The sequence below is a fragment of the Balaenoptera ricei genome, chromosome 7 (assembly GCF_028023285.1).
Source record: "Balaenoptera ricei isolate mBalRic1 chromosome 7, mBalRic1.hap2, whole genome shotgun sequence".
NCBI lineage: Eukaryota > Metazoa > Chordata > Mammalia > Artiodactyla > Balaenopteridae > Balaenoptera > Balaenoptera ricei.
In genome coordinates this window covers 51,161,303-51,184,693 of record NC_082645.1, presented here as the reverse complement: position 1 = coordinate 51,184,693, position 23,391 = coordinate 51,161,303, and the positions used below count along the sequence as shown (strand labels likewise).

Sequence of the window (23,391 nt, the reverse complement as noted above, 5' to 3'; positions counted from 1 at the left end):
AAATTCATCACTTTCATCACATGCCATACAATATTTACAAATCGATGGCTTAGATTCAAATGAAATTTCTTAAACAATAATAAATATATTCTGCCTTCTCACAAATTCATAAAGGCAGATTTCATTACCTTCAGAATACTGGTCATAAAGACTGATGAACCCATAAGAATAAAAATCATAAGCCCAGTAACCCTTTGCTCCCGAATGCCAAGAAATTTGGGTTGTTCTCCCGGAGCGGAACATTCTGATTCCAGTTTTAGGCTGTTGACATGAGTGATGGAGAGGACAGTGGCAGCCACAAACCACGGCAGGCCCATGATGGAGCACACACCAAGCATGACGGCCACCATTAATAGATCCAGATGGTACCCACAACCTTTCTGTTAAGAGAAAGAAAAGAGGATTCTCATACTACCTGAATTTGGCATAGAGACCAATGACACCACCACCATGGCATAGTAAAGAACAGAAAAGAGATACTATCTTGAATCTTGTATAAATGATTCTAAAATGCAAAATAAATTTAAAAAGATAACAGTCTCAAAATATATAATCCACTTAAAGAAAATCTGCAGGTGTTCCTACTGCAATTATGATTATAGTGGCTTCTATATATTTTAATAGGTTTAATGTAATTCTGGCTTAATGGTACATTAGTTTCCATTCTATTTCTATTGAATAGGTAAAGTCATTATCAAATACAGTCACTTCACTTTGGTTCCTTAAATGGGCAGGTTAATTTGCAGTTCATATGTCTAGTCTTTTTTTTTTTTTTTTTAATTTTTTTTTACTCTATTTATTTATTTTTGGCTGTGTTGGGTCTTCGTTTCTGTGCGAGGGCTTTCTCTAGTTGCAGCAAGCGGGGGCCACTCTTCATCGCGGTGCGCGGGCCTCTCACCATCGCGGCCTCTCTTGTTGCGGAGCACAGGCTCCAGACGCGCAGGCTCAGTAGTTGTGGCGCGCAGGCTCAGTAGTTGTGGCTCACGGGCCCAGTCGCTCCGCGGCACGTGGGATCTTCCCAGACCAGGGCTCGAACCCGTGTCCCCTGCATCGGCAGGCAGATTCTCAACCACTGCGCCACCAGGGAAGCCCATATGTCTAGTCTTTCATCATTAATTCATACGAAAAATATTGAGCACCAATTACATACCAGGCATCAGGCTGAGAAAACAAAGTAAGGGCTGTGTCCACAGCAGAGCTAAGAATGGCCTGGCTGTGACTAGAAACCACTTCCTGACAATACCCAAGAAGCCTTTCTGCTAACATCTCCTAAGGAAAAACTCTTCTTAGACCCTCAGTTTCTAATTGCCCTGTTTTGTCTCAATGGCTGACTTTTACTGGGAAAAATAATATCATAGAACCTAAACTTCCATATACACTCATTTTTATCTTAATATATTACTACAGCATCTTGTTCTCATCTGTTTCAGTTTCAGCCCTGGAAAAATTTGGCCTCTCCTTAAAGTGATAGTATTTGTGTTTTCTATCTCCTCTATGATCCTCCTGTGCTGTCACTGGCCTCCAGATGTTGCAAACTTCGGAGCTTTCTTGAACCAGGCAGGAAATGTAAATGAGGAAAAATGGGTGCAAGGGACCTGTGGAGGTGTGGGGACCTGGAGACTGCTCCCTAGGGGAGGGTGATGAGCTAAGAGTTCTCTGAGGAGACAAGTTGAAGAATGGGGAAGAATCGAGTTACCCTCTTCCTCCATCCCCCATAGGAAATTGACAGTGTAAAGCCTCAGAGGCAGCAAATGCTACTTTACATTCCAACTCTTAATGACTACTTCATGAGAGGTAGTGTAATAAAGTGCTTAAGGGTATAAGTTCTGGAGACAGGTGGCCTGGAATCAAATGCTGGCTCAACCAATGATCTTGGGCAAATCATTTAACTTCTTGTGCCTCTGTTTTCCTATCTGAAAAATGGTGACGATAACAGGAGACATCTTGCTGGGTTGTTGTGAGAATTAAATAATTTGCAAATGATTTTGCACATCATTTAGAACAATGTCTGATATATTAGTAAGTACCCAGTAAATGTCAGGGGCTGTTATATTCTAGCAGTTGAACAATACATTTTTCTCTTGTACTCACTAGTTTCAAGGATCCTCAGTAAAAATATATAAATGTTTCTTAAGGGCAGGTAAACTTATCATACAATTTCTCAGTATATGTCAGTTTTTAGTGCAATCATTGACATACAGTAAGCAATCAAAAAGTTACAGATTGACTTTTTTAAAAGGAAATATGCATTATTGAAACAGTTTTTAGAATCAAACAGGTATAATTTTAAAATAAATGTAGTTGTTAAATTTATTATTATGAACACGAGCAAAAATTACCAATTATTCTAGAGGAATAATTTTGGCTTTTCTTACAGGCAGTTTTACCAAGCTGCAAGCAGTTTCTAGTTAATCTGAAAGCTATTATAGTCTGGAGGGTGAAACATACTGAGTATTTGATGTGTATTTGTCATGGCAGTGTTTTCTTTCTGCTATTTTATTTTGTTGTTTTGTTATGAAAAACACCCTTAAAATCGGTTGTACTTCCTTCCCTTTCTGCTTATGCCTGCCAAATTATAAAAGTGTAGGAGCTGACAGTGAGGAGAAAATGAGAGATACCACATAAGGACCTTTTCCTCCTGCATAGTCACCGATTCCGTGGCACCCCTCCTTGGGTCAGCTTAGCTGGGGCAATGCTCCAGTTCATCCAAATGCCTAAACTCAATTTCCCTTGTGAATATGACTCTAGAAACTTGTTTTGCTAGTAACTCGGGAGAGATTTTCATTATTAAGAGATGGAGGGTGGGAAGAGAAACACCCTGGTGTCAGCATGACCAAAAAATTGTAACTAGCTTCACTAGGGCCATACTCTGGTCCCCTGGTCCTTTTGCAGAACATTTTGGAAAATGTAGCTGCATAGAACTCAAATTTTAGTCCCATTAAAGGACCACATCTTAACCAGTTAGAGGAGTGTTTTGTCCTAGGAACTCTGGAGTGTGAAGAATATAGAACAGCGAAGGACCTGACCCTTAAGCCTCTACCACTGAGGCAATACAATGTGAATGGTGCCCCCTGGGCGGTTTTGCAAAGTTGTGGTACTGCTAAGAGAGAATGGAAGAGGTGCTAGTAGCTGAGAGGTAAACATTAGAGGAGGCAAAGGACATGGGGCCTTGAGAGTCAGGCTTGTGCGTTTAGTACACCCTGGACTCTCCCAGGGTCCATGCTCCCTATGGCTTAATAATATGAGGAAGGCCTTCTTCGTGAGAGCGATTTCCTACAGCTCTTGTCTTAGTGTTTTAAAAATATGATACAAATGTAAACAGTGGGATTCTAGATTGCAGGAAGCAGACAAAATAATGCTTTCCGAGGGAATAATTTCCTTTTTAAACTTAGAAAGCTAGCTTTGTAAAGACCAAGTAGATAATAAAAACAAAAATACAATTTCCCCCTGATTATGTTATACAACAATGGGAGCATCTTAATTTAATGTGAATCAAGGGAAATAAAGCAGTTCTGGCACTTCCACTAATTAATCATTATCCTTCTTCTTGCCTTTCATTTAAAATGTCTTCAAAAACATGGTCTTTGTAACCATATTATTAACTGATAGGCATGCCAGCCAAAGGGAAGTATCCCTTTGTCAGAGAGAGAACTGTGCACCTTCTAACATATTTCTGTAGATTTTTTTTCTGAAATAAAGACAGAACCAGAGCTTCTATTCTCACATTCATCCATGAATCACGGGAAATGGACATATGGGAGGAAAAGGGAGCATAGCAACAGGTGATGCTGCACCAGACCCCACTAAAACCAACATGCAGCAAGACAAGAGGCCAGCCAAGAGGACCATCTGATACCCAGATGCCACTGCTGAAAAAATTCGTCTCAAAGCTTGGCAGCAATTTCCTGCATCTGTCAAGTTAACCACATAAAAGACTATAGATTGACATGAAGAACCAGGCTGACAAAGAGGGCAAAAAAGAACATATCAAATGCCATAATCATCAAGAGAATGTAGTGCCAAATGAATGTTGCAAATGCATCCATTTACTCAAGTGATCTGGAATTGTATTGCTGTTTATTAAAAATGATGTCAAAAGAAGCCTGAACTGTCTACAGAAACATGTAGAAAAGCCCACGGTTGTATCTTAACAGAAACTTTCTTTTCTGAAAGATAATATCTATTTATCCACTTTTAGAGAATGTACTTTTTTTAAAAAGTGGACATTTTTAATGCTTTTCAGAGGGATTCAGTTAACCAATGCTTATTCCACTTCTCTAGGGAAGAAACAAACAAATGAGAAATGCTAGAGGGAGTATGAATTTACGTCTGTATACAATATAGATGAAATCTGCATTCTCAGGTTTTTACATTTGCAACTTCTGATACTTTTGAGTGACCCAAAGGATCATGAGGTGCAGTGAATTAGAGTTTTGCTAATCTTGAAATTCTTCATTCTGAGGGAGGAGTTAGTCACTTAACCTGTGAGTTGGGGCTAGACTCTTCAGCTCAACACAGCTTTATTACGTATGCAGTAACACTCACAAAATGATAAAGAGATTTTTAATGGCAGGAAAAAATCCTCTAAAAGAAAACCAACTACTGGATTTGGTAATGGAAGTGAAGAAAAAGTGAAAAGATCTAAAATATAAGTTTGGGAGAGATACAGAATGAAATGATGAATTTCTAGGTGACTCGGATATGTGATGTAGACTTAGATACATGATGTGGCCTCTACCAGCTGCTTGATACAGAAGCTAGAAATCATCATTCATTAAACTATCTCAGGGAATGCTCCAACCAAGGCAAAAAAGGGTTTTCAAGGGAGAAAAGAAAATAAGTAAAAGCTGAAAACGTGGTTAACTTGTGGTCTGGGGATATATTCAAGAAACATGTGTCTTTTTGTGACAATGTGGTACAAGTTAAAGCCAGAGACTGTGCAAACGCTTCAGGGAAGCAACAGGCAGGAGAGCGGCTATGGAACAAACCATTACTCTGAGTAAAGAACATTCTGAGAAAGTGATTTTTTGCTGTTATTAACAGGAAAATCAGTAGCAGCAGACCACACTGTAGTGAAGCTTAGAGAAGACAAGGGTTAAAGGCCAAAAAAAAAAAGTGTTCGGTGTAGATAAAATATGTCTTCACTAGAAGGAACTTACTTTGCAAATATCCATATCCAAGGAGGAGAATGGGGTGTTCAGACTCAGAGTGGCCAAGAAAAGACTAACTCTTCTGCTTGTGGCAATGTAGCAAAGTTTATGATTAAGCCAGATTTGCTGTTTACTAAATCCAGGCTATTAAGGGGTAAAATATGAATCTTTTGATTACATAGCCATTTGTACAATAAAAAGTAATGTACAAATAATGTAATATAGTTTAATAATATAGTCTCAAGTTTGTTTCAGTGACAAAAATATTAAATGCTTTAGTTCTACATTTAATTTTATAAATGCAGATACTTGAAAGGACCACTTAAAGAATGCTTTATTATATTTTAGCTATTCTATACGATATGTAAAGGGGAGGTAAATATAGTATATTTGTTGATCTGGAGCTTTGGAAAGTCTGTGAATGTCAAGGGCCTACCATGGGCTCATGAAGAACAAGGAGCAAGCAATATGTGATTTATAAGGTGGAGAGATCTGGAAACAGCAAGCATACAGGACAGCCAAAAAGTTAACATCACCCTGGGCAATTCTTCATTTACTTCCACGTTCTGTTGTAATGATTCCACTAATATTTCGAAAAAAATTTTACAAGGGAAATTTCTCGGTGAAATCAGTGATATTTCTGTCTAATTATAAAAGCCAAAAAAAACCCCAAACCAACTTCCTTTGAAAGGGAAACAATGATTACATAGCTTACTTTCTTTCTAAAACAGGAGTCTTTTAGTTCATTTAAAACATGTGCCATACAAGGAAATATATATACTGCCATTAAAAATGATAATGCAGATTTATATTTATATTGTTGGCATTGGATAATTACCATTATAATGCTCTTATGTAAAAACAACAAGCAACATATGTAGTATGAAAATACATATTTCAGTATATAATAAAAACAGAAATGGGAAAAATAGAGATGTTTTCAGTTTTAAAAAATAAACTGGTGTCTAGGAAAAATGTTTTCTTACTTCTTAGAGAGTAGCAGACTAACAGCATTCAACATTAAGTTCTTAACACCGGTTTTATAGATCTACTTAATCAACTACATAACTTTAATAATTAAGTTGTGGTGGTATTTGCTTTTGCAGAAGGCTGATATTTTAAAAGCAAATAATATTTTTGAATGATTGATATTAAATAAGTTGACCACTACTTTGGAAATCTGAATTTCTTGTTTTGAGAGCTGTAAATGATTCAAAGTTTCTAATATTGAATAATGTAGTTCAGCAGTATTTTGGAGCCAGCTCATACAGACTTATAAGAACCAATTGTTTAATTTTCAAATTTTTTCCTGCCAACTGATGTCACTTCGGTAGCTTGAAATGGGCCACGATGGGAGTATTCGTATCATGAAAATCGGCAAACATTATAAATCAGGGTATTTCTTTTTATACACAGAGGACTGGCTGTTAAACATGTACCAGCACATCACTGGTCTAGTTCCTAAGACTTCATGTGATATTTTCCTAGAATACATCTTTAATAATCAAAAAATTTTTTGACAAAAACAAGAAGTGAATATGAACTCATTTTAAAAAAGGTTTTGAGCACGCTTAAGTTACTTTCTACAAAGAGAATAAAGAATGCTCTTTATTTTAAGAGAGACACACATTCTCCCCAATATAATAGACAAAATTCCTTTTCAGTAAGATTTATTACAAATAACTGTGCTTTCTTATACTTATGTCATTACTACTTCCCATCAAATAGTCCAATCAATCTGATTTTTAAATCTCTCTAACAAACATACTTAAAAATTCTATAAAGTATGATTTCTGTTGCTCTGACAATGAAACTTTTCCTAGAGTTTAAAGAGTATGTGAAGATAGCTGGCAATTATCCCATGATACCAGAAAAAACAAGATTGTGCCTGTTCTGTTTTTGTAAGGTTTGATTCAGAGTACTTTTAACCATTCAATGATTTTTTTGATTTTAGTTAACACATTCCTATAAATGATAGTGCTCACATTACGCATCTCAGACAAATTGCACACCAGTGAACAGCTAATTATTCACAGTTGCAAAATGGCAGGGTCAGAATATAATAAATAAGATACATTCATATTTATTCTCTTTGTAAAAGAAAGTCATTAAAATCTGCACTAAAGCTCAACAAAGATGTCACAAACTGTAACATTTATGACTGGGTTTTGATGTCCTAGACATTATAGATGGAGGAACGACTAAAGAAAATGAGAATTATTTGAAGATGTAATTTGTTCCAAAATGAATGCAATCTAATAGACATACTTAGGGTCAAATAGAGAAATAGAAGAATCCCAGACGTAAGACAAATTGGTAAAAGCTACACTTCACCAAAATAGACTATTTCATTACAATGTGTTAAACATGGTAAAGAAAGCTAGAACTTTGGCAATGTTTTTAAATTTTAAGTCCTGGAGGTAGGGTTCCAGAGTTCAGAGCTCAGCCAAGTGCTATAAACAAATTAATTAATAAATAATTAATTAATTAATTTTAAACTTATCGTAAGACAAAGTACCATGAATATAGAAAATAAAATTATGAATCTGAAAATATTTTAATATTTCACTATGCAAATGACTATAGAATACAAAGTATAATAAACATCAATTGACATCAGTTGAATCACAATGATTTACATGAAAATGGATGTTAAAATATACCTTTAGCTTATGCTCTTTTCTGTTGATGATGACGGCTGTAATCTGTTGGTCCATAAAAATTAGAATAGTACAAAGTAAAGCTGGAATAATAGCAGCTATTACTGTCCACCATGGATTTGGACCTAAAGGTGTAACAAACCAGCCACGATCATCTCTTGTGGGCTGTGAAAAATTAAAGAATGCACAGTTATTAACTGGATTAATGAATACCTAATCAAATTAAGTCTTACAGATAATACCAGGAAAGCCCTAATTATAAACTGATATGCCAAGTGAATTATATATTTAATAATAATAATATTCACAAAGCATTTATAAGGTACCAGACACTATTCTAAGTGCTTTAAATATTTTAACTCATTTTTTTCTTCACAACAGTCTAAAGAAGATACAGATAAGGAAACTGAGGCATAGAGAGGTTCAGTAAATTTTTCAAGGTCCCAAAGCTAGTAAGTGGTGGAGATCGGATTTCTACTCTGACAGACTGACTCACAAATTTGTGTTCTCAATCAATACCTATATTAAATAAAATCATATTAATATTTATCATTTATGATTGGCAAACTTATTTACATTTACAAGTATCACATTGACCACTGTGTATAACTCTTATTTTAGATGTGTATCCAGGTCACTATGTAAAAATGTCAAAAAGATGTTTGGTCACATCATGGGTTCAGGGAAAGGTTCAAACATGGCTGGTGCCTGAGATGAGTCCCAAAGGAAATCATTTTGACAATTCTTTGAGGAAGTCCCTAGCTCTTTTTGATAGGTGAGAAAACAGGCTCAGAGAGGTTAAGTAACTGGCCCAAGGTTGCATAGTTAGTAACATGGTCTGAACTCTATTCCAGACCTAATTTTATCTGTTTTCAAGCCCTATCCACTGTGCATTACCCTTACTTTCAAAATGCTTCCTTATCTTTTAAGAATATAGATATTCCCACTGGAATAATTGACAGAAAATTTTTTCAAGCTGCCTCTAGGTTTCTATTTCTGTGATTTCTATTTTTTTAATATTAGGCCAAAATTTTAGTCATGCCCTGGGCATTTTATTTACTGTTATATTAATCTATATTCTTTATATTTTCATGAAAATCCCAAGTACTAGGGTTATAGCCATCATCTGAATAAAAATTAGACCTACAGAGATGGAGAGATGATAGTAAATCCTATGATAACTTCACCTTGAAAACACTTGGTACTTGTAGTTTTGGAGATGGGATCCCAATGGCATAGTCAATTAAAACCATACACAGAATCGTAAGAAAGACAGCAAAGTCGCTCACTATGGATCGAACCTAAACATAATGAAAACACTTGTCACTTGAAGGAACTATAAACAGTGAAGAATACTCAGGAACATAATCTAGAATCACACTTTATAAACACTTTATGACATAATATCATAATATTATATTTTATGCAGACTATAATATTACTACTAACTCTTGTCATATTTATATTTATGTATCTCTGTCATTAGGATGAATACACACTCAACATTTTCAAAATGAGGCATTATGGAATAGCTACAATGGTGATTGTGCTGTTTTCAGTATTTATTTAAAATCTAAGTTTATTATGGGACTCTTGCGTGATACAATAGCACTACATCAGCAGTGCTGATAAAAATCTAAGTTTATTATGAATTCCAGTATGTGAATATTTATCTCACAGAATAAGGTTGCATGGCTAGAATTTCGCTATATTTTAGTACTCTTTCTCACGTAGGTAACATTTTAATATGATAAACCTGAAATACCATAAAATAAAATTATCTATTTTTATTGAAGAAGCATAATATTTTAGTTAGTTTATCTGAGCTACAAGTATGGCAGCAGGTAATGTGCACAACAGAGTAAGCAAATTTAAAAGTTATTCTATGTAAGCCAGTTTTTAAAGCCATTTCTCTTTTATAAAGTCTTCATTGAGAAAAATTCTTAAACAATAATCAACAAGATCTGCCTTTTATTAGGCTGCCTTTATGACGCACACACAAACACATACAAAATGCAGGAGTTTGATACAAAAAAAAATTCTATATTAATCAAATTAAGCTTTGGGGGGAAAGAAATGAATCTTCCACCTTAGGGAAGGAAGAGGTAAGAAAAACAGAAGTTTCTCTCAAACAACAGTTCTTAAAACATTTTCCCAGAGTAGAATTTCCATCACAAATTTTAGCTCATCCCTAAAAAGCTTGTTTTCTTGTTTCTCTTCTTTCTTTTTCTTTTCTCCTTCCTTCCTCCCTCCCTCCCTCCCTCCCTTCCTTCCTTCCTTCTTTTTTGGCTGAGTCAGACCTTATAGGTGTTACTTTGCAGTGTTAAATATTGAACTAAGCTGTTTCTCTGTTTACTTTCCTTTCCAAATATGCAGATGCAAACGTGGTGGGTTAGGCGGAGGGACTGACACTTTAAAAATGAAAAAGAGGGTAGTGTTCCAATGAGTCTTGCAGGGCTTTCCCAATTACAGAATGTAACGGTGGCTCCTATGAGGTGTCTGTCAGGCTGGAATAGCTCCCACTGTTCGCTGGGCAAGAAAGTGACAATCAGTAATGCAGTGTGTGCTTCTGAGTTCCAAAAATGAAAGTGGGAAAGTGGGAGTTTATCTCTGGGATTTGAAGTTAGGAGATAAGCCTGGAGGGAATGTGTACTCCTAGCACTGTATCACAAAATGCTTTCTCTTACCTCCCTCACCATGCCCAGTCCTAATCTGGCAGCTCAATCACACAGAAACCTTTTAGTGGCTCCTTTAACGACAGCGATAGCTCTTTCTTTTGTCCTAAAACACACATGACTCCATAGCATGTTTTATATTGGTTCATATTTTGATCAGAAAAATTGTAGTCTAAGTACCTTGGTTGGAAAATAGCGGCTAGTCTTGAACTGCTTCAGTGTGGCTGACAGAGTAACTGTGGAAAAGAACAGGATCACTGACCAAAATAGAACATCTGGAACATATGGGTGCTCGTGGCCACAGGCTCGCCCGACATACTCTCCATGCAATGATTTGCATTCCTGCCAGAGGAAGTAAAACAAATGGAGCTATTAAGGAAAAAAAAGGTGGACACGTTTCTTTCAGAAAACTAACATCTTAAGATCACTTGCAGTTGAGTTGCTGAAGTTGTTCAGTTATGGCTCCTATTTGGATAGGTAGTGAGCAATATGAACCATTTCTAAAATTCTTGCCTTTTCAAATTAAGTTTAAATCTATAAAACTAACTGATTTATCAATCACCATCTTAATGAATTTTCACATCAACCCTCTAAAATAGGTAGTTGTTATTATTTCTATTTCATGTCTGAGGAAACTGAGGTGTAGAGAAGTTAAGTAATTGGCTATGGGCTCACCGCTGCTGGGTGGCAGCAGAGTTGTGATACAAACACGATGCCTTTGGTGGGAATATTATTAAAGAAGAACAATGATTTTATAGAATTATCTAGACCAAAAGCTCCCAAGAAAGGTGAGAAAAGCAACAAACAACTATGATACATTATTACTGGAGTGAAACTGAAAGTCAAAGATGGGGCTCAAATTTAAATTATAGAACAAAAGAGAAAAAGTTAGTATAGGAGCAATGCAAAGTTCATATTTACTATGACTTCTTCATGGTCTTTTCTTTTTTTTCCTGGTACATATTTTATAAGCCTCTGAAGGATCACTTCTAATTGCTGCCTTAGCCATGAGGTGGCAGCAAAGTCAAAAAAATTTCCTTTCTTGGAGGAAAAAAACTGAGCATTTTAAACATTAATATTTTGAAATTAAAACTTCTAAAAAACGTTTTGCTTTTTACTCTTAATTTAAAGATTAGAACACTAAATTTTAATTTTTTATTTCAAAACAGAGAAAAGAATGGTTTAAGTGATCCAGTGACCTTGTTAGTACTTGAGATATCTGGACCTGAACAGAAACTGAATTGTGCCATATACTTAAAGATCTTAGAGAAAAATATGGACTGACGGACTGATCACCAACAGAGACTGTCCAATGAACAAAGCTTCAGGCCCTGGAGTCCTTGTATAGCAGAAAACAAATACCTTCAAAAGATTCTAGACTAAATCACAGATTGTTACATGGTTATCCAAAAACAAACTAGTAAAATCTACTTGGGGCAGCTACCCCTAAGGCTAGGATTCTTGAGAAATATTGTTTGTATACTTTATAATTATCTAAAACAATTCCATTCCCTTTTCTAATCTAACTGCAAATGCTACATTCTTTGCTAAAGTTGAATTCCAATTATCTATGTTAATATAGAGCACAATGACTTGACTAATTTAAAAACCAAAGAAAAATCCCCCAGGCCTTAATTATAGCTTTAATTTTCCTTCTCTCAAAACTCTGTTAAAATATAAAGTAGCAAAAATGAATCCTTGAATTTTTTAGTCCCCTCTCTTGCCCCTTGTCCAGAGATACTAGTATAGCAATTACTAAGCAAAGTAATGGTTAAGAAGAATGGATAAATACAAAGAGGAGCTAGAAGCTCTGTTGTAAACACATTATCTAAATATTTGTGATCAGTCTTTTGTGCAGATATAAAAGTCCTCCAAGTCTTGGACTTGGCTGGGTCTTGTTCTCAATTCTTAGGAACATAGACACCAACTGTCTTACAAGCTATAATACATTGCCAATAGCTTGCCTAGTTACTTTAATTCAAAGCAAATTTGAAAAGCGTATTTATTTTTTCTTCCTTTTAGGGGGACAGTACACTATTTAAAAAAGAAAAATTGTGAACTACTAAATTCTACATTTATTTTCTGGTTTATACTAACTGTACCTTTAACACACACAAACACACACACACACACACACACACACACACAAAACAAGTCCTGAGATTTGGAAGAGAAAACTAAATCCAAATCCTGTTCTCTTATTTTGAGTCTCACATATGGTTTCACTTACAAAAATGAAAAAATGCTTGTTGACAAACTCATTTCTACTAATTATTCTTCAACACGTTCTAAGTTTCAGCAGTGTTATAAATTGGTAAAAATTAAGTTTGATAAAATAAGAAATTAAGTTGGCATTAGTGTCCTGCCCCTTACTTATATATAAGCTAAATATGTAATTCTGGCACTAAAACATTTCTTAACCAATTGCTAGTTAATTGCTTGTGAATATTTTAAACCTCGCCTAGGAATTCCTTTATAATGACAGATTTTGAGATACTGCTAAAAATATATATAAACATAGAAATCTAAGTATTCTAGCTTGCTATAAAACACTTGAATTAGGCATTATTCACAATAGCCAAGATATGGAAATAACCTAGATGTCTGTCAATGGATGAATGGATTAAAAAAATGTAGTATAAATATATAACGGAATATCATTCCCTTAAAAAGGAAGGAAATCCTGCCATTGCAACAACATGGATGAATCTGGAGGACATTATGCTGACTGATATAAGCCAGACACAGAAAGACAAACACTGTATGATTTAACTTACATGTGGAATCTAAAAAAGTCAAACTCAGAAGCAGAGAGTAGAATGATGGTTACCAATGGCTGGGGAGAGGGGAAAAATGGGGAAAATTGGTCGAAGGGTACAAAGTTTCAGTTATGCAGGATGAATAAATTATGAAGATCTAATGTATACCACGGTGACTATGGATAATAATATTGCATTAAATAATTGAAATTTGCTGAGAGAGTAGATCTTAATTGTTTTCACCAAAAAAAAAAAAAAAAAGGTAACTATGTGAGGTGATGGATATGTTAATTAGCTTGATTGTGGTAATCATTCACGTCATATACATATACCGAAACATCATATTGTATACCTTAAATATACACAATTTTTATTTGCCAATTATACCTCAATAAAGCTGGGAAACAAAATAAACCAAAATAAGACATTTACATTAAATAGTAAATTTGTGATTTGAGACTATTTTTCAAAATGATCATTAAATATTTATTGAACACTTACTATGCATACAGCTGTTTGGGAGAATCAAAGAAAGCTAAAGTTCTTTGCCCTTGCTGAGTTAGCAAGGTATAAATTACAATTTATGAGATATGTAACAATTCAAATAAAAATTATCATGTGAATAATATACAAAGTAAATATTACATGACTATTTTTACAAAACTAGTTATAATAGCCATTAGCACAGTGCTTTATTAATACAATGTTTTTGGTGATACTAATGGTTATTCTGAGGAAAGAAAACCCAGAATAACAATTAAGACAAAACAATTTTATGGCCCTCATTGACTTAAAAATTGTAAGATTTTTTCATTATGTAGCATTCCCTTTGGTGATAAATGCTATTTCTGGTCAAGATTAGCAATTACCTATTGCAAAAACTGCTTTTAACTAATGAAAAATATATGAAAATTTCTACCAGAATGTTAACTCCTAGTACAGAACTTAAAGAAAAAAACCACAGTGCTAGATTTGCTTTGATTGCAAAATATTTTTCACTGTACTCTGCTTGACCCTAAAACTTCTAATATTTAAAATTAACTCATGGCTTGCTAGATCAATTATGCTATGAGTCTCTTCGAAAGTTATGATTCAGGGTTTGCTACTACATGGAATGAATATTATTATTTAATATTAAATTATTCAAGACTATAAAACACAGAGTAAATTATCATGTTAAATAATTTAGAGATGAGATTATTGGGTTACTGCATTGTAGGGGACACCAAGATGAGGGACAAAAGCAAGGGACTCAAGACATAATATCTTTATAGTTTACAAAAGGGAAATATAAATGGAAGATGCACTGCTGAATGGATCAACCACAATCCCATGTCTAAATTCTGAATAACTGTAGCATTCTTTCTTGTTCAGCTCATCATTTCTTTTATTGATCAAGTTAAATGGCTCTCTGAAAGGAAACAGTCTGGTAATGTTATTTTTTCTAAGGAAAAATAGGACAGAATAAATGTTAACTATAACAGAAGAAAACAACAAAAGTAAGTGAAGGCTTATTTTAGAGCAAATGACTAGCATAAGAGGAAAGGTAGTAAAATATAGGTCAAGATAGAATTTTAAACAGAAGGTAAGTAATTTGATTTTGATTCTGAAAGAAAATATTTAATGAGGAAAATTGAGAAAATAGGCAATAGGTCAAGTGCTCTTGTTTAGAGTTTTATAATATTTGTACAACAAAAAAGATTTCTATGTGTCACTAACTGGCTCACTTACTAAATGATATGTTTTTCATAAAATGAACTAGAATTTATATAGTTTTATGCGCATGGTTATAATGGGATTTGAGCTTATACGGGTAGATAAAGTGGCAGAAGCTTTGGATTGTAATGTTTGTAACTGGAAAGACTAGAAGAGACTAGAAGAAACTAGAATGACTCAGATTTTAATACTTATTAAAACCAGAACACTTCCGATTTTGCCAATTATGAGATTTGATTGACCAGAAGTAAAGGATGCAAATGTAGATAGAAAAGGAGGTGCACAAATATTGCAAGAGATTAAGAAGAATTGAGAAATTCAGCTATGAGGGGGAAAAAAGATACCACAAAAAAAGAGGAAAGCCAAAAATATTTTTAAAGGTATAAGATTTAACTTTGATAGGTGAAAAATATGTTGCCATTCTCTTTCTTGAATGGAGGATAAGGAGAAAATGGAAGTAAGAAAATCTTCCTGAGGGAGGTGCCAGAATTTTATTAAGAAAAGTGACTTTTGTTTTCCCAAAAAGTTCAATATTTACACTAAAATATTAACAAACATCCCCTCCCCCTTAACATATTCTGAACAGCTGGAGCAGTATTACAGAGTCAAGTAAAAGCATTCTGGGTTCTTTACACAGAAGGCTGACTTAGTTCTGCCATACGGTTTCATTTAGGTCAACACTACTCTTATTTAATGTGCTTTCAGTTAATCTAGTCACATTATGCCATATATGTGTGCTTTCAGAGTAACTCAGGCCTAATAACTACTGGAGAAACTTAATAATGAAAGAAAACCCCAGTATACTTACGCATACTTGAAATGAATGAAATCAAAACCATCACTTTTATAATAGTATTTGTTTAAAACACTTAACTTAGTGGCAATAATTCATTCAAAATGTCAATAAAAGCCCTTATAGTAATAAGATTCAAGGTATGACCTATTTTTCTTTTTAATTAATTAATTAATTTATTTATTTATTTATGGCTGTGCTGGGTCTTTGTTGCTGCATGCAGGCTTTCTCTAGTTGTGGCGAGCGGGTCGTGGTGTGCGGGCTTCTCATTGCAGTGGCTTCTCTTGTTGCAGAGCATGGACTCTAGGCGCACAGGCTCAGTAGCTGTGGCTCGTGGGCTCTAGAGCGCAGGTTCAGTAGTTGTAGCACACGGGCTTAGTTGCTCCGTGGCATGTGGGATCTTCCCGGACCAGGGCTCAAACCCACGTCCCCTGCATTGGCTGGCGGATTGTTAACCACTGCGCCACCAGGGAAGTCCATGACTTATTTTTCAATGTTTCACTTACCGACACAGTTAGGTTCTCCCAAATTATGTCAGAGGCAGAAATATTGGACTCCCTCCATTCCTTCAATGTATCATTGCTAGGATTATGTGGTTCCACACAGTTACACCTGCAAAGGCAAAACAGTGTCTTTCGTGAAGTATCGTTTTGTCACCATACTTAAAACAAATGTGTGATGGGTCCTTCTTCCCCAGTCACAGCCTTCCTCCATCTGAGAGATAAGTAGGTACGTCATCCTAAACTCCAAAACACACTATTTTCAGACAGAAGGATAGATATATTGCTAGGACATTAGATCACTTCTAATATTTCCTGGAATGAGAGGTCACTCCCTCTCTGTCCCCATCAGAGGAAATTTTTTAAAGTGTAGGTTAGAACACAGGGCTTTTGAGGCCTTTTAAACCAAGATGCTTTCTAGACCTTACAACAACCATTTGCCTCTAAATTATAAGTCAGGTGGGAAAAAATGATAAACATCCAAATGTATTACTATAATATACTTATTTTTATTAATACTGTAAAACCATATCAATTAAAATTGGAGTTTATAATTCATATTTTAGAGATCATTTAGAATTTTGTAATTTAAAATTAAAGCTAAAAAAAAAAAAAAAAAAATTAAAGCTAGGTTGAAGCAAGAACCCTAGGTATCTCAGGATATACTTTCTTTGTGATGAGTGATAGTTCTATTAAAAATCAAACAATCAGTATGCAAAAGATTTTTGAGTAGCTACTACATATAAGGTAACATGATGAATGCTGGGTGGGGTAAGAGCAGAGAGAATAGGAAAAAGTTGGGCAAAGTGGTACTATTATATAATAAAAAACAGCTTTTGATCTCATGTTCTTTATAACTTTGTAAGTAAATGAGAAGACAAAAGCAAAGATTATCAACAAGTTAATTGCCTTAGATGTTAACTTAAATTTACAAATTGTTTGTTTCTAAAATTCATTCATAAGTCTATTATTTGTTCTTCAGAGAGCATTTTCTTATAGAAGCATTTTATAAAAATAGTGGTTGGGTTCCCAGATTAAGCCACATATATACTACATAACTTGAATATTAGTTGGACTGCTGTTTTAGTGATATTAATTGAACTGTAGAACCCAACTGCCATTATTTCTATAGGAAAATATATTACAATCTCTACTTGATAAATTCCTCTGCCTAAGCAACAGTCTCTCTTCTGTCTTTTACATCAGGAAGTTTAGTCTGTTCTTTTTTTTTTACCACCACTCATTCATTTTTCAAAGTGTACTGAGTGTCTATTATTACAAGAAACTCTCCTTGACTTGGGCAATACAGACAGGTATGTTCTTGCTCTCACTAAGAGATGTTAGAGTATTCCCCACCTGGGCTCACTTGGGGCTGGGCCTCTAAAAAAACAGAGGATTCCAATGAGAAAGTTGTTGACGAGGATTTTAAGGGAATGAGACATGGAAGTATTAGCTACTATGAGCAGCTACAGTGACCACCATGGTATCAGAGGGAGGAAACACAGCAAAAGGGAAACAGTCCCTTGACATGCAGTAATAATCATTCATTAATGCAATTTATTCAAATCTATAGGTTCTCAAGTCCCAGATTAGTTGTACATAATCCCAGAACACAGGATTATGTGCCAGAAAGGCCTTTGTGTCAGAAAGCTTTGTCCTTTACTAGCTGTGTGGCCGGGGGCAAATTATTTAAGCACTCTAAATCTTGGTTTCCTCATAAATAAAATGTGGACTGAAATGCTTACCTTGTAGAGCTATTATGAAGAATAAGTAACATGATATATATTAAGTGCCTGGTATACATTTATGCAGTTTTGAAATTGTAGCTGCTATCATCATCATGGTTCTCATCATTATTTTCTGGTTCATTTTTCAGTATTTCATAAGATGTAATAAAACTGTTAATTTTCAATTGATGTAATACAAAAAAACCACTAGGCTTTTCTCTAACATGCTGCTACTCTTTATTTTGCTTCCAGTGCTTTAAAGAGAATTAGATTCTGACCAGCATTAAAACAGTTTTGCTACTATCACTAAGAATCTATCAAAAGAAAGAAAATTCCTGTTTAATTTTGACCCTAGGTCATTAGATCACTAGGCAAATATGGTAAAGATAATATATGAAGAGAGAGAGAATAATTTCATTTAAAAATATCTTAAGTTATTAAAAAATAACACTAAAACCATTAAATCACTGAATATTTTCTAAAATTATAAATCAGATTTGGCTTCTAGCTTAAGAAAGAGGACTGAAAACACATGTTTATTTTCTCATTACCTAGAATTCATTAAGCAAAGAAATAATATAAAAAGAAACATGAGGGGAAACATCAACAAAAGAGAGCTGTAAACAAATGGAATATGAAAAGCATATGAAAGCAGGATGTTTGGAAAAGCAGAACAGAAGAGTAATACTAACAATAATAGTACTTTTATATTTAATCCTTAAAATAGGTAGTATTAATCACATGATAATATCAAGGCACGAGTGATGTGGCCAAGGTTACACAGCTAGAAACATCAGAGCCAGAATTTAAACCTAGGCAGTCTGCTCCTAATGACTAACTTAAAAAAATAGAAATATTTACATATAAACATAAATATATATACATATTTTTATATACATATAAAATTTATAAATTTATATAGGAGATATATATATATATCCTTCCCACTGTGGTAAAGGAAGGGCCTGGCCTGCCGAGTAGAATCCCGAAAAGGGTCTGACTAAGAGAAGAGTTCATACTCAACAAAGAAATAGAGTAAGAGGTGGAGCTGAAAACATGGGAATTAGTTTAGAATTTGACTATATAACATTTGACTCCAGAAATCCACCCCCAACTGCTACATGCCTACATACATACTTCTTCATAGAATGGCATCAGACTTTTCTCTCAGCAATACCATTGACATTGTGAGGCAAAATTATTTTGAACCTAGAGGTCTATATTGAGCCAAATCATCAAATCAAATATAAGGAAAAATGAAAAAAATTTTATTCTTTGTAGATTTTAGTTTTTTGTGCATGCATCCTTAATTAGAAAGCAAACTTATAAATAAAAAAGGAAGATATGGGATGAGGGAAAGAGTGTTTCCAACCTAAGAAAGCAGTGAAAAAATTCTCAGAATGACAAATGTATGGTAGAGCCCAAGAGTGAACCAGGGAAGAAGTGACATCACAAGATGGCTGAATGGAAAGTCCCAGTGCTCCTTCCCCCGTAGAAACCTCAATTTAACAACAATATATGGACCAAAATACTGTGACGAGAATTCCAGAATCCAGTTAAGATGTTACAGTACCTGAGTGCAAAGCTGTGAACAGCCACATTCAAATGGGTAAGAAGAGCAATTTCACTTTAACTGCATCAGCCCCTCCTCTAAGCTGGCACAGCTCAGCAGTGGTAGAGAATACCCTGGCTTACACTTTTTACACTGGGGGTGAAGAGAAAATAGAGGCTGCATTTGACATTCCAGCTCTTCAGAGGGCTACTGAGGGATTGGTATCTGTCTTGTCTAATTCAGAGCACTGACAGAACTGTTGTAGTTTGGACGCCCAGGTGCCACTGAGAACAAAGACGAGTGGATAAAATGGCTTTCAGGGAATAGGATGGCTCAGTGCAATTAGGGGCAGGTGAACAACTTGAGGCTTTTCCCTCTGGAAGGAGTGAAAGAAGCATATTTCTGATGTTCAAGCTTTTTGGAAGAGTGCCCAAGGGACTGGTATCTGTCTCACCTAACCTGGGATGCTGATGGGGACTCATCATATGGTAGATATCTGGAGGCCTCTGAGAACAAGGGATAGCAGAGAATCTTGCTACTGTAAAACCATAGAACTTGCAGTAGCAAGGTTCTCTGCTATCCCTTGTTCTCAGAGGGAGAAAAAGATTATGAGCCCCTGGAAAAAGAAACCAGCAACACTAATTGAGAAATTGCGCACAGAGGCTCAGAGAATTTGCATCCCCTTCCCTCCAAGAAAGGGTTACAGAGGCCCCCAGAATCTCTAGTCAAGCTGATTAATAAGAGTCTTCTGCACAAAGAGCCAGTCCCTAAAGGCTATGAAAGGTGGCTGTTATTTCAAATGGCCAATCCTAAAACAAAGTTATGGGACACATGAAGAAACAGGGCAACATGGTCCATACAAAGGAATAAAATAAATCAGAAACTTACCTTAAAGAAATAGAGGTATATAAATTACCTAACAGAATTAAAATAACCATTATAATGATACTCTATGAGATCAAGAAAATGATGCATAAACAAAATGAAAATATCAACAAAAAGATAGAAAATATTAAAAAAGAACAAAATAGACATTTTGGAGCTAAAGAATACAATAATTGAACTAAAGAATTCAGTAGAGGGGTTCAACATCAGACTCAATTAAGCAGAAGAAAGAATCAGTGAACTTGAGGACGGGTAACTTGAAATTATTCAGTCAGAAGAACAAAATGAAAAAAGAATGAAAAAGAGTGAAGAAAGCCTGAGGAACACATGGGATATCATAAGCAAAACAATATATGCATCATGGGAGCCCCGGAAGAAGAAGAAAGAGAATAAGGGACAGAAAGATCATTTAAAAAAATAGTACCCCAAAAACTTCCCAAAAATGGGGAAGGAAATGACATCCATATTTAAGAAACCCAATGAATTCCAACCATTGTGAATCCAAAGAAATCCACACTAAGACACATTATAATCAAACTGTTAAAAGTCAAATACAGAGAAAATTTCAACAGCAGCAAGATAAAAGTGAATCACCATGTGCAAGAGAAGTTCCATAATACTACCAGTGGATTTTTCAGCAGGAACTCTACAGGCCAGAAGGCAGTGGTATGACATATTCAAAGTGCTAAAAGGGAAAACTTCCAACCAAGAATACTATATCTGGTAAAAAAAAGGGGGACTTTAAAAATGAAGGAGAAATAAAACCTTCCCAGGTTTTAAAAATAAAGCTGAAGGAGTTCATCACCACTTTATCTGCCTTACAAGAAATGCTAAAGGGAATCCTTCAAGTTCAAACAAAAGGACACTGAACAGCAACACAAGAACATATGAAAGTATAAAGCTTGCTAATAAAGGTAAGTATATAGACAAATACAAAATACTGTAATGGTACATAAATCACTTTTAATTCTGGTATAGAAGTTGAAGGACAAAAGTGTTTGTCAACACTATTACTATAAAAATATGTTTATGGATATACAATATAAAAGGATGTAATTTTTGACATCAATAAAATAAAAAGTGTAAGGAGGGGGGAGTAAAAGTGAAGAGTATTTGTATGCAATTGAAGTTAAGTTTTATCAGCTTAAAATAGATTGTTGTAAATATAAGATGTTTTATGTAAGCCCCATGGTAACCAAAAAGAAAGCACATTTTTGTGTAGAACATCCACAGAAGAAAATAAGGAAGGAATCAAAACATATCACTATCAAAAAAAAAAAAAAAATCAACAAAACACGAAGTAAAAAAGAGAGGAAAGGGGGAGGGTGACAAAAATGTTACAAAACAGACAGAAAACAACTAACAAAATGGCAATAGTAAGTTTTTTCTCTATAAATAAGTACTTAAATGTAAGTGGATTTTACTCCCCAATCAAAAGACATAGAATGACTAAATGGATAAAAAAAAGATCCAACTATATGCTGTCTAGAAGAGACTTTTGATTTAATAACACACATAGAGTGAAAGTTAAAGTATAGAAAAAAATATTATATGCAAATGGTAACCAAAAGAGAGCAGGTGTCAGGGTGGGCCATAATCATATCAGACAAATAGACTTTAAGTCAAAACTTGTCAAAAGAGACAAGGAAGGGCATTATATAAGGCTAAAAGGGTCAATTAACCAGGAAGATATAACAAAAAGATATACGCACCTAACAGCAGAGCACCCAAATATATGAAGGAAACATTGACAGAAGTGAAGGGAAAGATAGATAGTAACACAATTATATTAGGATATTTCAATACCTCACTTTAAATAATGGATAGAATCCAGATAGAAGATGAATAAGTAAACAGAGGACTTGAACAACACCATAGACCAAATGAACCTAATAGCATATACAGAACATTTCACCCACTAGCAGCAGAATACACAGCATTCTCAAACACACACAAAACAGTCTCCACAAGAGATCACATGTTAGGTCACAAAACTAGTCTTAACAAATGTAAGAAGACTGAAATCATACTAAGTATACTTTCCAACCTCAGTGCAATGAAACTAGAAATCAATAACAGAAGGAAAACTAAAAAATTCACAAATGCATGGAAATTAAGCAACATATCCTTGAACAACCAATGGACCAAAGAAGATATCAAAAGAGAAATTAGAAAATATCTTAAGACAAATGAAAACAAAAACAATATACTAAAACTTATAGGATGCAGCAAAAGCAGTACTAAGAGGGAAGTTTATAGCAATAACTGCCTATATTAAAAAGATGAAAATTCTCAAATAAACAACTTAACTTTAAAGCACAAAGAACTAGAATAAGAAAAACAAAGCCCAAAGCTAGCAGAAGGAAGGAATAATAATCATCAGAGCATAAATAAGTGAAACAGAGACTAGAAAAACAATAGTAGAGATCAATGAAACTGAGTTGGTTTTTTCAAAAAACCAACAAATTGACAAACTTTTAGCTAGACTAAGAAAAAAATAAAGACTCAAAATTATAAATGAAAGAGGAGATATTACAACTAATGTCACAGAAATTAAAGGATTATAAGAGATTACTATGAGCAATTCCAAGCCAACAAATTGGATAGCCTGGAAGAAATGGATAAATTCCTAGAAACATGCAATTTATCAAGAATGAATCATGAAGCAATAGAAATTCTGAACAGACCTATAGCTAGTAAGGAGTTTGAATCAGTAATCAAAAACTTCCCAACAAAGAAAAGCCCATGACCATATGGTTTCACTGGCGAATTCTACCACACATTTAAAGAACTGATGCCAATCCTTCTAAAACTCTTCCAAAAAATTGAAGAGGAGGGAACGTTTCCAAACTCATTTTATGAAGCCAGAATTACCTTGATACCAAAACCAGAAAAAGACATCAAAAGAAAACTAAAAAACAATATTCTGAATGAATATAGATGTAAAAATCCTCAACAAAATAATAACAAACTA

General features: G+C 34.6%; 1 protein-coding gene across 3 annotated transcripts in view; it reads right to left on the bottom strand.

The window, feature by feature from the left end:
• SLC4A10 (solute carrier family 4 member 10) overlaps positions 1 to 23,391 on the bottom strand; it is a 217,035-nt gene that overhangs the window by 24,478 nt on the left and 169,166 nt on the right. For all 3 annotated transcript variants that reach the window (XM_059927980.1, XM_059927982.1, XM_059927981.1), the window contains 5 exons: positions 16,260 to 16,365; positions 10,666 to 10,827; positions 8,998 to 9,111; positions 7,814 to 7,975; positions 129 to 380 (listed from right to left, as the gene is read on the bottom strand). In XM_059927980.1, coding sequence (XP_059783963.1) covers positions 129 to 380; positions 7,814 to 7,975; positions 8,998 to 9,111; positions 10,666 to 10,827; positions 16,260 to 16,365 — 796 coding nt within the window. The remainder of the gene's footprint in view (positions 1 to 128; positions 381 to 7,813; positions 7,976 to 8,997; positions 9,112 to 10,665; positions 10,828 to 16,259; positions 16,366 to 23,391) is intronic.